This window comes from Rhinolophus sinicus, chromosome 2 (assembly GCF_057876585.1).
Source record: "Rhinolophus sinicus isolate RSI-liver-muscle chromosome 2, RSI-T2T, whole genome shotgun sequence".
NCBI classification, from domain to species: Eukaryota; Metazoa; Chordata; class Mammalia; order Chiroptera; family Rhinolophidae; genus Rhinolophus; species Rhinolophus sinicus.
Genome location: NC_142502.1, coordinates 85,732,741 through 85,749,089, shown reverse-complemented (window position 1 = coordinate 85,749,089; position 16,349 = coordinate 85,732,741). Strand labels below are relative to the sequence as shown.

Below are 16,349 nucleotides of genomic sequence, written 5' to 3'. Positions count from 1 at the left end.
AAATCTAAGCTCTAGCACTTAACTAGCTATTAGACCTTTGACAGATTCCATTGCTTCTTTGGCCGTGGCTTCCCACCTGTTAAACTGGGATATTAATAGTAATCACTTCATGGTATTATTATGAGGATTAAGATACTTAATAACTTAAATTGCTCAGAACAGGGTATGGCACATAGTAGGTCGTATAGTAGTATTGGTTGAAAATAAACTTGCTTTCATATTGGTGAGACATAATGCATTAACATTGTCTTTCCATCACTGCCATTTCTCACCTCCAAAGTATGGAGAATTGGGAGACAAACTAGAACTTGTTATATTTTTTGGTCTGTTTTCTTTTGTAGATTCAAAATTGCATTGTTTGGACCATTTATTCACCAAGTACCAGCAGCATGACACTTTTGTCAATTTTCTCATAACGAGCTGTGATGATGTGTTAGTCAACTGCTAGGATGGATTTGTGCATAAGTGTGCTTGCGTGTGTGTGTGTGTGTGTGTGTCAAGTGTTTCTGAGAAATAAATCATTCAGCAGCAGCATTTTCAGATAATAAAAACTACAGTCTAATAAACTTCACCCGAGATTTTGGGTACTAGGGTACTGGATTTAGAGGAAGATACAAAGTTTTTCAAAATTAAATCTTCAGAAATACAGTTACTTTATTAAATTAGCATCTACTGGTGACTGAAATATAATTTCAGCTTCAGGAGTTAGTAAAAGTATTTTCAGTATATGATACTCTTAATAAATGATGTATAACTGTCAAAAATAAATCCTCATTCAGTGATTTAAATTTAACAAAATGTGCTTTTATTTCTTCATTGTGTAAGGTTACTAATCACTACATCATTTGAGTGCATAGGAGACAGCTCTGACAGATTAATGATACTCCAGGCATATTCACAGTAACTTTCAGTGAAGCAAAACATCAGTCAATGTGGTAGCAGTGCTTATACCTATATAATTCTGAAGCCAGTGATTATGGAACCTTTGGATATACCAGACAGAGGGAGGGCAGAGAGACCAGCACTGAATGCTGTTTCAATAAAGAGCAACTCAATGATATAGCTCAGCTTTTAAACATAAGGATATACTGAAAGATAATGAAGAAGGCCCAACTATGAAAGTACTGAAAAGTATGTTTGATTTAAAGTGATGTTTAGAGGCCATTGGGAGTAATTGAAAGGAGTATTGAGTTTCTAGAATTTATATGTACTTTATTGTAACTCCTTCATTTTGACAAAAGAAGTCAACTAACTCTTCACATGGTGTTTAATCCCAGTTGTTCTGTGCTTTGTGAGCCATCTATCCGTGGAACTTAGACAAGTTCCATGAATTTCCTGTTTCTCAATTACCTCACGTGTAAAATGTTGGCAATGACATCTTCCCTTGGGATCGTTATCAAAAGTAAATGACCTGAGTATATGAAATATCTAGCTCAGTATTTGGCAATAATAGGAGCTGAATAATTGTTGATGTTTGTCTTTCAAGCCTCTTCATCTATTAAAGTTCCAAATGCAGAGTTTGGGAGCAGATAAGGGTAAATGTCATCAATGAGGCAGACACTACAGTTCACTGAAAATAGCTAGCTACTAATTCATCTCAATTCAATAAATAGTTTTTGAGTATCTACTACATGCTGAGCACTGAGGAACAGAAAGAAGAACAAACAGTTATTCTTTAACTTCTGCAAAGAACCATTCAAAATCAAGTAAACATAAACACAGCTTTGTGATACATTGAGAAATGTTTACAAGGTAAACAAGCTGATTTTAAGCATGCATTCACACAGATTAACCAATTCAGTGAAAACACAGCCCAGCCTTAGATTATCTTTCCTTTTCAATATTTACTCGTGGACTTTGTAGGAATATTAATTAGCTCGATGGTGTTTCTTCATCAGTACCTATTTTCTTTGTTTAGTTACTGTCTTAGTCTGTTTGGTCTACTATAAAAATATATATATCATAACCTGGGTGGCTTACAAACAACTGAAATGCATTCTCACAATTCTGGAGGCTAAGAAGTCCAAGATCAAGGTGCTGGCAGATTGAATATCAGGTGAGGGCCCACTTCCTAGTTCATAGACAGCAGATTTTTTGCTGTGTCCTCACATGGTGGCAGGAGCAATGGATCTTTATGGGGTCCCTTTTATAAGGACATTAACCTGACTCATGAAAGTTCTACCCTTATGACCTAATCACCTTCCAAAGGCCTACCTCCTCATACAATCACACTGAGGATTAGGACGTCAACTTATGAATGTGGGGAGGACAAAAACATTCGGTCCACAACAGTTACTATTCCTTTTTCTTTCCAATTTAGTTTGTGTGGCAGTGTGGAAGAACCACCACATGAGGACGGTAACCAACTACTTCATAGTTAACCTTTCTCTGGCTGATGTGCTCGTGACCATCACCTGCCTTCCAGCCACCCTGGTTGTGGACATCACTGAGACATGGTTCTTTGGACAGTCCCTCTGTAAAGTGATTCCTTATTTACAGGTAATTGTTTTTGACATTTTGTGGGGTTCAAACACAGAAGCTACTGAAAAAGCATTTTCATGTATAGTCACGGTGCTCTCTTAAGTTAACTAGTGAGTTAAGAAAGAAATATACTTGCCCAAGGAGTTGGCAAACTTAAGGAAAATAGTACTTGAGACTTTCTGGGTAAACAAGTTAAGCTCTGGGTAACAATAAAGCAACAGAATCCTCAAGTCATTATTAAATGCTGCATAAACTTTTAACTTTTTTGATCTCTAATTTTCTGATTATAAAATAAGCAACTGGAACAAAATAATGACTGAGCCACTCCCAGAACAAATAATTGAGGATTATCTGTTTTTAGAAGTGGTTTCATTTCATACTGAGACATTAAGAGCTATGTGATCAAAGCAGTATAGTGAACAGGTTTTAATGTAGGTTCTGAATCAAACTACTAGGTTTAGAATCTCTGTTCTGCCATTCACTACACTGTATGTTGAGCCAAATACATAAGTTTTTTGTGATTCACCTATTTTAAAAGGATAATAATTTTAATTAAAGCTATTACCTATGGTTATTGTTAGTCTACTTACATAATTTATATAAATCACTTGGCATAGTGATTACCCTCTGGAAGATGATCTTATAAAACCATAATAATGTTCTCAATAAATATCAGTCATCATCATCATTAGATGTTTTATTGTGCAGTAGTGAAAGAAAATTGCCTATAACTAATTGCCCTACAAGAACTTAAGAACAAATACTTTCAGAGAGTAATTTTCTGATTGATATTCTCATAGCTCTAAAATCTTTGAGAAAAAAAAAAGTTACCAAGCTAGTGTGTATACCAGCTTTATTCATATTTACCAAAACTTGGAAGCAATCAAAATGTTGTTCGCTAGATGAATGGAGAAATAAACTGTGGTACATCCAGAAAACAGGATGTCATTCAGCACTGAAAAATAAATGAGCTGCAAGCAACAAATGAACAAGACAAAAAAACAAACAAAAACTCATAGACACAGACAACAGTTTAATGGTTACCAGAGGGTAAGGGGGGAGCAGGGAGGTAGAAGAGGGTAAAGAAGTTCCAATATATGGTGACAGAAGGAGATTTGACTTTAGGTGGTGAAAACACAATGCTATGTACAGATGATGTATTGTAGAATTGTACACTTGAAACCTATATACTTTTATTAACCAATGTTGCCCCAATAAATTTAATAAAAATAAATAAATAAATAAATAATTTAAAATGAAATAAAAAAGAAATGAACTATCAAATCATGAAATGACAAGGAGAAACCTTAAACGCTTATTAGTACTAAGGGAAAGAAGCCAATCTGAGTAGACTACATAGTGTATGCTTCCAATAATATGATATGCTGGAAAAGGCAAAACTATGGAGACAGTAAAAAGACTAGGGGTTGCCAAGGATTGGGAAGGATGAATAGACAGAGCAGAGAGGATTTTTAAAGCAGTATAACAATAATGCATAGTGGTAGATCCGTGTTATACATTTGTTCAAACCCAGAGAATGTACACCAAGAGTAAACCATAAGGTAAACTGTGGGCTTTGAGTGATTGTGATATGTCAATGTAGGTTCATCACTTGTAACAGATACACCACTCTGGTGGGGGGTGATGATAATACGGGAGGCTATGCATAGTGGCGGCAAGGGATATATTGGAAATCTCTGTACTTTCTCCTAAGTTTTGATGTGATCTTAAAATTATTCCAAAAAAAATAAAATCTTAATAAAAACAAAAGTTGAGGAAGACCACAAATAGCCCATTAATAGAAATTATATTAATTAGTCTTTTGGATCTGAAATGTTACAGAGATTAGTTCTTCAATGACCCATTAGTTCTTCAATGACCTCTTATACAAAGAAATGATGATTTTTTATGTCAGACATTATTGATGGAATATTTAAGTGGGAAATGCCATGGAAGTTATAAGCTTCATTATAAACATTAAGTTTAACTATGAGATTAGCTTGTGTCAGTTGGCTGAAAACCATGAATGGGTTACAAAAATAAACTGTACCAAAATTTTTTGAGAGAAATAGTACATGGGCAACAGAAAAAAATAATACCCTCATTTAAAAAAAAAATCTGTAAAAAATGGGTTTTATGGTATTGCATGGAAACACTGGGGAAATCATAACAGCAGAAAAGTCTTAATAGTTCATTATCCCCGTGGTACTTCCAGCAACCTTTGCATTGCTCTTGGTCCCAGTAACCAACTAGAGGGAAATTTGAGGAATCCTCTTAAGTTTCAAGGTGGCTTTAGTTGCTTAGAATTCTCTTTGCTGAAAGACTATTTCATGCTCTTTCCATGAAACAGAAGATTCCCTGGTGGAGAATGAGTGATGGAGGGATGTATCATCTTGAAGATGACGCAGTCCTGCTCTAATGCACAGTGATAACTTTATACAGGCAAAATATTCCAGATTCTCCTATGAGCACTCGATGACAGACTGAAAGCAGTGTGAAACAATGAGTGCTGTAGGGTATTGGTCTCTCTTAAAGTTATTGGCAGTATTTTTTCACATAGTACAACTGACCAGGTTCTACAGTTAAAGGAACATCTTTACCTCCTGATAGATTCTGCTTCTCTATAAACAGTGTCCAGTCTCATCAACTCCTCAGTTGATACTCTTCTCCATAGACCAAGGAGAAAACTACTGAGTAACCATAAGATCTAAGTCAGATGGAAAAGACTAGATCCAGTCATTACCTCATTCAATATTACTTCTTGATAGACAGTTGTAAATGCACAAAATATTGGCACACTAGTAAAACTAGTATCTCCAAATTCTCGCAATATTTATTTTCCGTAGAATTTTCCCAAATAGAATAAACAGTACTAATGGTCAACAAGCCATTCTTAAACTAAAGTAGTTTTTTCCTTAATTGTATTATTTTGAAACTGATGGCTTTTTCCCTGTATATGATACATATGTCTTACTGAATACTTAGAAACATATTATAAAATGCCCAGCCAAATTTTGGTGGCACTTAAGATTGTTTGGGTGCACATATGCTAAAATTGGAACCATACAGAGAAGATTAGCATAGCCCCTGTGCAAGGAAAACATGCACATTCATGAAGCATTCCATATGTTTTACAACCAATCAGCCCGAGGGTCAATCCCTCCCATTAATGTGTAAACAGCAACCAAGGCTCAACTACAACAGGAGGGAACACACAACCCACGGAAGAGATACACCTGGAGTACCCAGCTCACATAACCAGGGAAACTGTGCCACTGGGCCGCACTACATAAGGCCACTCTACTATGACTGGGAGATGTAGCAGCCCTACCTAATACGTAGAGACAAGCATAGTGAGGCATCCAAAATCGGGAGACAAAGAAACATGTCCCAAATGAAAGAACAGAACAAAGCTGCAGAAAAATAAACAAAATGGAGACAAGCAATCTACCAGATGCAGAGTTCCAAACAATGGTTATAAGGATGCTCAATGATCTCAGTGAGAACTTCAACAAAGAGATAGGAAACATAAAAATGGAGATAGAAAGCATAAAAAAAAGTCAGAAATGAAGAATACAATAACTGAAATAAACAATACATTAGAAGGAATGAACAGTAGATTAAATGATGCAGAGGATAAAATCAGTGATTTGGAAGATAAGTTAGCAGAAAACACCCAATCAGAAAAACAAAAATAAAAAAGAACTAAAAAAAATTAGGAGAGTTTAAGGGGCTTCTGGGGCAACATCAAGCATATCAACATTCACATCACATGGGGTACCAGAAAGAGACAGAAGAGATCAAAGAATTGAAAACATATTTGAACAAATACTGATGGAAATCTTTCCTAACAAATAATGATGAAAAGGAACTAAACATACAAGCCCAGGAAGTACAGAGAGTCCAAAACGAGATGAACTCAAAGAGTCCCACACCAAGACACATCATAATTAAAATGCCAAAGCTTAATGACAGAGAGAGAATCTTAAAAGCAGGAAGAGAAAACCAGTTAGTTACCTACAAGGGAACTTCCATAAGACTGCCAGCTGATTTCTCAACAGAAACTTTGCAGGCCAGAGGTATTGGCATGACATATTCAAAGTGATGATAAACGAAGATCTACAACCAAGATTACTCTACCCAGCAAAGCTATCATTTAGAATCAAAGGACAGATAAAATCTTCCCAAACAAGAAAAGGCAAAAGGAGTTCACCACCAAACTAGTATTACAAGAAATGTTAAAGAGATTTCTTTAAGAAGAAGAAAAGAGAAAGATCAAAACTATGAATAATAAAATGGCAATGACTACATATCTTTCAACCATTACTTTAAATGTAAATGGATTAAATGCTCCAATCAAAAGACATAGGTTGGCTGAATGGGTAAGAAAACAAGATCTTTACATATGCTGCTTACAAAAGACTCACTTCAGATGGAAAGACACACACACTGAAAATAAAGGGATGGAAAAAGATATTTTATGAAAATAGAAATGAAAAAAAATCTGGGGTACCAATACTTATACCAGACAAAATAGACTTTAAAACAAAGGCTATTATAAGAGATAAAGAAGGAATCCCACTTCTGGGTATTTATCTAAAGAAACCTAAAACACTACTTCAAAGGGACATGTGCATCCATATGTTCAATGCAGCATTATTTACAATAGCCAAGATATAGAGACAACCTGGGTGTCCATCAATGGGTGAATGGATAAAGAAGAGGAGGTACACATACTCACATACAATGGAATATTACTCAGCCATAAAAAGACTAAAATCTTGTTATCTGCATCACCATGGATGGACCTAGATGGTATTATGCTGAGTGGAGTAAGTCAGACAGAGAAAGACAAATATCACATGGTTTTACTTATATGTGGAATCTAAAGAACAAGATGAATGAACAAACAAAACAGAAATAAACTCATTGATATAGAGAATTGTTTGATGGTTGCCAGATGGAATTGGACTTGGGAGGGTGAGTGAAAAAGGTGAAGGGATTAAGAAGTACTAATTGGTAGTTACAAAATAGGCATGGGGATGTAAAGTATAGCATAAGGAATATAGTCAATAATATTGTAATAACTATGTATGGTGTCAGCGGGCACTAGATTTATCGGGGTGATCACCTTGTAAGTTACATAATGTCTAATCACTATGTTGTACCCCTGAAACTAATATAATATTGTATGTCAACTGTACAATTGAAAAACTATATATTATAAAATTCTGTGGACATTTGCTAATTTTCTATGATTTATAGGTTCTTTTTCTTCCAAATATAATACAATACAACCTTTAGATTTATGAGTGATATAGTACTTTGGCAAATGTTCAGAAATCTTAGAAGTCCCACAAATTTAACAAATCTTATATGAATAATTAAAATGACACTTTTATTTCTTTAATAATTCTACAAATCCATGACCATTAACATTTATTGAGTTATTTGCTGAATAATTATCATCAATTTCTTGGAAAATTATATTTCATTTTTCTTCTCACACAAGAGCAGTTGCCTACTTTTCAGAGTGATTTTTTTTTTTTTTTAACTGCAAGAAAGGCTCTGCACCTGAAATTCCAGGAAAAGAAGAACAAAAGCCAACTGAGATGTAGGTGGCAGGTGCTAAGTGGTCAGAGAGAGCCGGTCATCCAAATCTGTGATATGGCACAGTTTCTGTTTCTACTTGTCATGGATCTCTGAGGTCCTTCTGTCATACCTATATGCACACATACAATAGACTCATTCTCTGCCAAAGGAAATCTCTAAACATGACCCTGGCCACAGGGTGCCCATAGATGAACGATCAAGCATCTGACAGCAGAAATTCACATCATCTCACTTCTTCTCATTCACAACATTTATAATACCCAGTAGATTCATTTCTCAAATTATTAACTATCAGGTTGATTTAAGCTAATATCAAAATCTAAGTGAAAGATGCACCCAAAAGTGCGGCAACAAAATTCATTTATAATCACTTAGGACAAGATGCAATGTTATATCTCCCCCAAGAAAACCTTGGAAATTGGAAGCTAGTGTGTATTATACATCAGCAAATATGTAGCAGTACATTAACTATTGATTGGCAAGGGTCCATTTAGTGGATTCTACCATTAGATTAACCATAGCAGCATATTCTCTCCCATTGGCACATAACAGAGGAGGCATTGCACTTTGTAATTTGAATCATGCTACCTCTATCATATTCACCCATATTGATTAGAATCCATGAATGATAAATCACTAATCCTTGTTGAACATTTTACACTTCTAATTTCTCAGTTGGATAAATATAGCCCTAACCCCCCAACTGTGCAGATCTAGACTGTCACAATTCTATTCCCAAATAGCAAGAGTATTGGGGGGCAGTGGGTGCTTGGCATATTTACAGGGAGGAAATGGAGGTTGAGAAGAGAAGAGGACTCTTGTGGGAAAGAGACTTGAATGCACTCTAAGGCAGCACCAGGGAATTCCCAGGTGTCTTCCAATCTAAGCCTACTCTGATAGAGTTCAGCCCTTTAAGATTATAGTTAAAATGAAATTTATTTCCAAGAATTCAATACAGTTTAAGCCTTTACTTGTAATTTCTATGACTAGTCTTCACTGAAAAGTGGTCTTTTCCAATTAAAAGCTAGAACTCCATGCTTGAGAAGGGAAGAAAAAACTAATAGTACAATCATCATTATTATTGCCATAATCACAATAAGTAATAAACACACAGCATTTATATGCTAGCACAGGTCTAGGCATTTCACATCTTAACCGACTCTCCCTACAATTCCATGGTTGGGTACTATTATCATGTAACTTTACAGATGGGAAGACTGAGTCATAGAAAGGCTAAATAACTTACCCAAGGTCACACATTTATCAAGTGAGATGGGATTCATACCCAGGAAACGTGGTTGCATAATTGATTCCAACTGTATTCTGCTGCCTTTCCAGAGAGAATGAAAACAATCAGAGTGGCAAGAATCTTATCCTGTCAATTTCACTCACTTAACAGAAAAAATAACAACACATACACATTAGGCCAAAAGCTGTAAAGTGGGTGACCCAACACTGCATACGTAGCTGGCAGGAGAGTGAGAATAGATGGGTCATCCTGATGCTTAACCCAGAGCCTTTTCTCCTGTTCTGTGTGGGCTCTCTGGTCCCTTTCACTCACCCTCACCAATAGTCAGTTCATCAGTAAGGAAGGTCCTGATGGAAGAAACAGAGATACCTTTCCTTCTACATACAATACAACAATGGAGCAATACAAGTAGGAAAGAAAAAAGAAGGATGACTGGACTGCATCTATCACCTTACAGGGAGCCTTGCAACTATTCATTAATTTTTAAAAAATGTATTTATTAAACACAGAAAACACTGTGCCAGATACTGGGGACACTGTTGTGGGGAAAAATACAATAGCTATTCCTCCTGCCATAGAGATTTGTTTCAAAAGAGAAGACAGAGAATAAATCAATAAACAAAATAATTGTATTAGAAGTACTGAGAAAAAAAATAAATAAAAATTTGTAATAAAAAAATAACAGAAAAGAGAATGAGGCTTCATTTTAAAGATGGAATTTTGAGAGTGGTATCAGAATCAATGGTTCATCAAGTATAGCAAACTACATTAAATATAATTGTGTAAATATATTTAATTTATATTATAAGATCATGTGGGTATAGGCATGCTTAACATGTTTCCTTACTATTTCCTTAAATTTTCAAGTTTAAATATCATTCGTGGTGTTATTAGTTATGTAGAAATCTGGACTAGATAAGCCTATTGGCATTTTAGAAGCAAGTTGCTTGTAACTGCTCTGCGCAAACTATGAGAAGGAGATTGACACATAGAACTCTCTTTTAACATATCTCATGCCTTTCCTTGTGTGTAACATGTTAGAAATGAATTGATGTACAAATGGCCTTTGTTATTTGAAAACATAAAATGAGATATCCATGATTCGAAAATGGTAATTAAATGCAATTGCAATCAAATGACTACATTATTTTTTTAAACGATGCGTCACATTATTTTCTCTTAAGTGAAAGAGAGTTTTCAAGTTCAGGCTATGCACAGGTATGTGTTTTATTTCCCTTTGAGGATATGATTTCCTTATCAGTGGAAAAGTTTTAGGACAAAATAATGACAGTAATTCTTCAAAGAATACCATATTATAAATTAAAACATTTGCATAAAAGGTTACAGTGTTTTCAGAGCATCTTTTTCATGTTTAATGAGAAATGTTGTCTTTTTTTCTTAACATTTTGATATTATTTTTGGCAAAGTTTGTTTTCAATAGAAAGCACTGCATGAAATGTTGTTTGGCAACCTCGAAAATGGTTATTTGTTCTGACTGCTTTTCTAATCAGGTAAAAAATATTCAGAGTGACCCATTGAACCGCTGGTGCATCTCTTTCACTATGTCCTTGTTTCTCCAGACGGTGTCAGTGTCTGTGTCTGTCCTCACACTGAGCTGCATTGCCTTGGATCGATGGTACGCAATCTGTCACCCTTTGATGTTCAAGAGCACAGCCAAACGAGCCCGGAACAGCATCGTCATCATCTGGATTGTCTCCTGCATTATAATGATTCCTCAGGCCATTGTCATGGAGTGCAGCACCATGCTCCCTGGCTTAGCCAATAAAACCACCCTCTTTACAGTGTGCGATGAGCACTGGGGCGGTAAGTACATGACGGCCCCCAAGCCAACATTTATGTTAGAGTTGCAAATGTTTCCCTGAATAATCAAGTAGCATTCATTCCCATTAAAAAAAAAATTGAAAACATAGGGAATTTTGTTAGTTATTATGATTAAGTAAATAGCCACATCATTTTCTAATTACTTTTGAGCAATAAATATATAAAAATGATTTCAACCTTGAACATTTTTGTTATCTACCTCTAGCAAAAACATTTACCCCCCAAAAGCAGTTGTTATTGAATACCTTAAAATCTAAACTCAGCCTTCAGAAATCACTTAGTAAAACTATTTACAAATGTTTTTATATTAGCCCATAATTACTTAAAGTTATTACAAAGGCTAAAAGTAAGCGATACCAAATTGAATTTGATCGTCTTTAAAATCAAACAATAAAATCTATGAAATCAGTTTTCAAATATTGAGTGAAATTGTTAATCGTTTAATGTTTTCAAGAAGAATATAAAAGAATTCAAAGCACGTTCTTATCATTTTGCTTATTAGACATTTAGTTTATTATAATAATTTTGCATAGCATAAGCTTTGGTTAATTTAGGCTATTTATAAGTTCATGTTCAACTGAAAGTGTTAAAACTTGGACACGTGTGATAGTCACAACTGAAACACATCATAAGAAATTATATCTTACAATATCAGCTCTCTAAAGTTCAAACATCTTTAAAGTCTGAATGCTATTTAGCCCAATTATTAAAAATTTGTTGGGAAATATCTTCTTTTTGAGATTAATTTATGAACTGTTTCTTCTCTTTAACCTAAGTTAATAACATGGTTATAAAAGCAGACAATGATATCATAATTGTCTTACAACCAACATTACACTATAGAAAGAATCAGTAAACAATGTGGTCACTTGATTCATATCTATCATATTCCATTTGGAAAAGTCTTGTAAATGCTGTCTCACTCATGGTATAAAATAACTGAGAACTCTGTTTTACTGAAAATATTACCAGAAAGATGTAATATTTTATGGATAAATTACGTCTGCAACTCATTGTATTCATCATTGCCTATGGCTTGTTAAAAAATACAAATAGACCACAAACTATAACTTTTGGCAGGCACATTCGACACTCAAACAGAAATAAAATGTATGAATATTTATTTTAATGATATTAAAATATGTCTTTGTATATGTTCATTGTTTGCTTTAGTCACTCAATTCATGCTTCTACAATTTAAAAATCCTTCCAGAATTATATCCATACTCTCTTGATTCCTTGTTTATAAATGCAGTTTCACAGATGGATCCTATTGGAAGAAAAGTAACATTCTTTTTGCACTAAATCAAAGATTTAATTGTCTAACTATTCATTCATCCAACGATTAATGAGCATGTATATTTGTCAAACATTGTTCTGGACACTGGGAGTTCACAATCTCTCTCTTGGATTTTATTGCCAAATTGTTCTTTAGTGGTCTGAAAAAAATCATAATGGATCATTTCTTTACAGCCAAATTAATTATGGCATCTGGCCTATTATGAGATTTTGAAAGTATATAAATGTGTGTGTATGTGTATTAATAGGAACGTTTATTGAAAATATTTATTAGGCAGACGATATTAAATTATAGATTCAAGTAAACTTTAATGAATCCATTAGCTTTGAAAAGATAATCCAAGTTACATATTTTGGAAATTATTTTCACTTACTTGTCCATTAAGACCCTGATAGGTGTAACATGAAGGAGAAAATGTTGGTAGGTTTTTTTAAGATAATTAGATTAACATGTTGACTCAATAATGGACCTTAACTCATCTGAGAGAAATTAAGGTTTGTCTGTCTGATATATGATATTATTTTTTAATAAAGTTTTGTCTAATACATATTATTATTTTATCTCTGATTTCAAAGCCTGAATAAAGATCCGCATTTGATCCTTATTTGTTGGTTTGATATATGTGCAAAAATTTATTCAGATATGCCTCTATTCATCAGTTGAGTACAGACACCAATTTTTAATGTGTCAATCATTCAAAATGTTTTGTAATTTAGGTAATCCTTAAGTGCAACAAATTTCATGCAGCTACATGAAACATATATAAATGTTTTTAAATGTACTAAAGACATTGCTCATCAAGTGCAGAGAGACTTCAAAGATAGTTTCAACACATACAACACATACAATTTAAAATTTCAATTGTATTTCGAGGTTTCCAATGAGGTCAGACACTAAGTGTGAAATGAGGAATTTGAGACTATCCTGTGTCACCAATTATCTATAATAATCCCTTTATTGAAACAGCCTATCATAGCCTGAAAGTATAATTTTGCTTGGCCAATTTTTCTCTGGGTGGGTGTTCATTATGATAACACACACTCACCAACCAATTACATATTTTTCCAACTATTTATAAGTATACAGACTGCTGAATGCGTTTTCTTTCCCATCTGTTTTAAACACCAAACTGTTATCACCATGATGGTATCCATAGCAGCAGTTTAAAAAAAAAGAAAGTTACCTATCAATCTACCTTCCTCTACTCACTCAATTTAGTCTGAGGCAGACATCAAGACTTTACAGGTATGTAAGCTTCAAAGGTATATTTTTATGTGGGTTCATGTGACACCTTCTTCAAAACAAATAAAAGTTCAAAGCCACTCAGGTCCCTGCAAAGTGCTGAAGTCAATCTCCAGTTTCTTTGAATCTGGCTCACCAAATGCTGCAAGGGCTGTAGCACTTCAAAGGGAAAGGCTGTTTATTATTCCTCCAGTCAGGCTGCTTGGTTTCTATCAGTTTTTATGTAACTAGCCTGTTTGATAGGATAAACTTGAAAGGAAGTTAGAAACTGATGAGCTAGGTGTGAGAGTCTTGGGCCACAAAGAAGCTAAAAGTCACACCTCAAATTGGTCTCTTAGACCTAGCAACACAGGCGTTCTGCTGTCCCCTCTGACGATTATGGTGGAGAAAAACATCTATCAGAGAAAGTAGACAGAGTTTTAGAAGGAAGAATAAGGAGAATATTAAACTCAACTAACTCCAGAAGATAAGGCTGTGGAATCAAGAAAGTGGAGGATATTCAACTCGTAGATATGTTTAAAATATATTCAGTAAGAATTAAATGAATTGTTGTTCAATAAATGTTATCATTAGTATGGTCATCATCAAAATTACTGTTAGTTAATCCTGCCTATAAATTGCCCTTACCACATTTGATCACATAACCAATTCTTAATGCGTCTAGAAGCTCTTTCTAAAATAATGAAAAGAATAAAATGCATAAGGTGATGGCATTATCCCTCAATGACAGTATTGGAACCCATTGCCAAAATCAAAGTCAAAGTAACTTACGTAATTTTTAGAAGTGAAAACAAACTCTTGTTAGCATTCAGTTAGAATTATATTTAACTATTGCATTTAATATTCATGGAATCCATGTAGGATATTTTTTGTTTTCTGTTTTGCATTTAAATAAAAGTAATGGGATCACTTTAATAAATTAAAATACTAGGTAAGAAAAAAAAAAAAGAAAAAAAAACCAGGTAAGGAAAATATCTCTTAAAGCATTTAAAAATTCAGTAATGGATATGTTTTTTAGAACAATCTAAAATAATAAGGTTAAGCCATTGATTCATTTACTAATTGACTCTTTTATAAATGCTTAATCTGTGATAGGTATCAGTTGTGTACATAGACTTAATGGTAAATAAGAAACCACTATAATCCTAGAGGTGCTTTTACCTAATAAGTGAAATATATAAAAAAAGAAATTAGCCATGTGCACATACGTATATACACAACATACTTAAAGAGAAATTTTGTATATATTCTAGTAGGTCAATGAAAAGAATCATTATCGAATGTTTACTGCATTTATTTTTCTGAATTTTTTCCACATTTGAAAGTACAGCTGGGAATGCTTCCCATTTCTCAAGAAACATATTCTAATAAGAAGGAATCAACTGAGTTTACATTTTCTTCCCATTTTAACAAAAGCAGTAGTAACTAGGTTGTAATTGAGTCATGTATTTTCTTATAAATGCAAGTATAGGATAATTCAACGGGATATTTGTTAATTAGCCACATATAATCAAAACAAAAAGAAAGGCTCTTTGATAAATGAACGCTTCTTTGTATCGACTGGCAGCACAATTTAAGAAATGGCTTATTATTCCTCTCTGAGTACATTAAATGAAATTAAGCCTTCACATTTAGTATTTTATATATATATATATACACATACACACACACGTATGTATATATGTGTATATGTACCGTGTTTTCCCAAAAATAAGACCTAGCCAGACTATATACATATATATATACACACACACACACATACACACATATACACATATATGTATATATGTATATGAGTAAATGTAAGTAGATAATGTTGTACATTATTTTTCCCTTTTATGTATATACATGCCAATGAAATCATATAGAAGGTAAATGTGTACTCTGAAGGCAAAACACTGACAGTTTTCTTTGAATCTATGAATTATAAAATTTTATTGTTTTCACTTTCATTCCAGGTGAAATTTACCCCAAGATGTATCATATCTGTTTCTTTCTGGTGACATACATGGCACCACTGTGTCTTATGGTGTTGGCCTATCTGCAAATATTTCGTAAACTGTGGTGCCGACAGGTACGTATTTTAAATAATTTTTTTTTTGTTTTCTTCGAGATGTACTTAAAAACAAAATTTAAGTGTAGATTGAATCAGCATAATATATTTAAGGAATATATTTTGTCAACTGACTTAATAACTGTAAATTTCAAATCTCTGTGATTGATTGACAATTTTTGTCTGGGACTAATATTATAAATTTCACTTTTTATGAGAAATAACAAATAAAAATTCCTTTAAAGTTTCCTGATACTGTAAGTAAAGAACATTATTTTTTATGAGATTTATGTAATACATTTTTATTTTATGGGTTAAATCTCCAAATTTGAAAATTTTTTTAGAACAGTAAAAGAATCAAGCAAAATTTAGAATTAGAGAAACTATTTATAATGCTGATTTGAGAGTAGTGAAATTTGTTAGATAATTTTACTACATCAATGAATGTATTCATTCACTCAGTTGTTCACTCATCAAATATTTATCATGTTTCTTTTGCATATGTGTCTGAGTAAAAGCTAAAAGCTCCAGTCAGTCATTGATTAATTCATAGCCTACAGGAGGGAAAT

At 33.7% G+C, this 16,349-nt stretch overlaps 1 protein-coding gene and 1 non-coding gene across 2 annotated transcripts in view; both read left to right on the top strand.

The window, feature by feature from the left end:
- HCRTR2 (hypocretin receptor 2) overlaps window positions 1-16,349 on the top strand; it is a 97,249-nt gene that overhangs the window by 58,362 nt on the left and 22,538 nt on the right. The window contains exons 2-4 of the mRNA XM_019734592.3: window positions 2,321-2,499; window positions 10,924-11,167; window positions 15,686-15,801. Coding sequence (XP_019590151.2) covers window positions 2,321-2,499; window positions 10,924-11,167; window positions 15,686-15,801 — 539 coding nt within the window. The remainder of the gene's footprint in view (window positions 1-2,320; window positions 2,500-10,923; window positions 11,168-15,685; window positions 15,802-16,349) is intronic.
- LOC141571932 (U6 spliceosomal RNA) lies at window positions 5,510-5,613 on the top strand. The gene has a single exon (XR_012496974.1). It is a non-coding gene; the product is annotated as a U6 spliceosomal RNA (small nuclear RNA).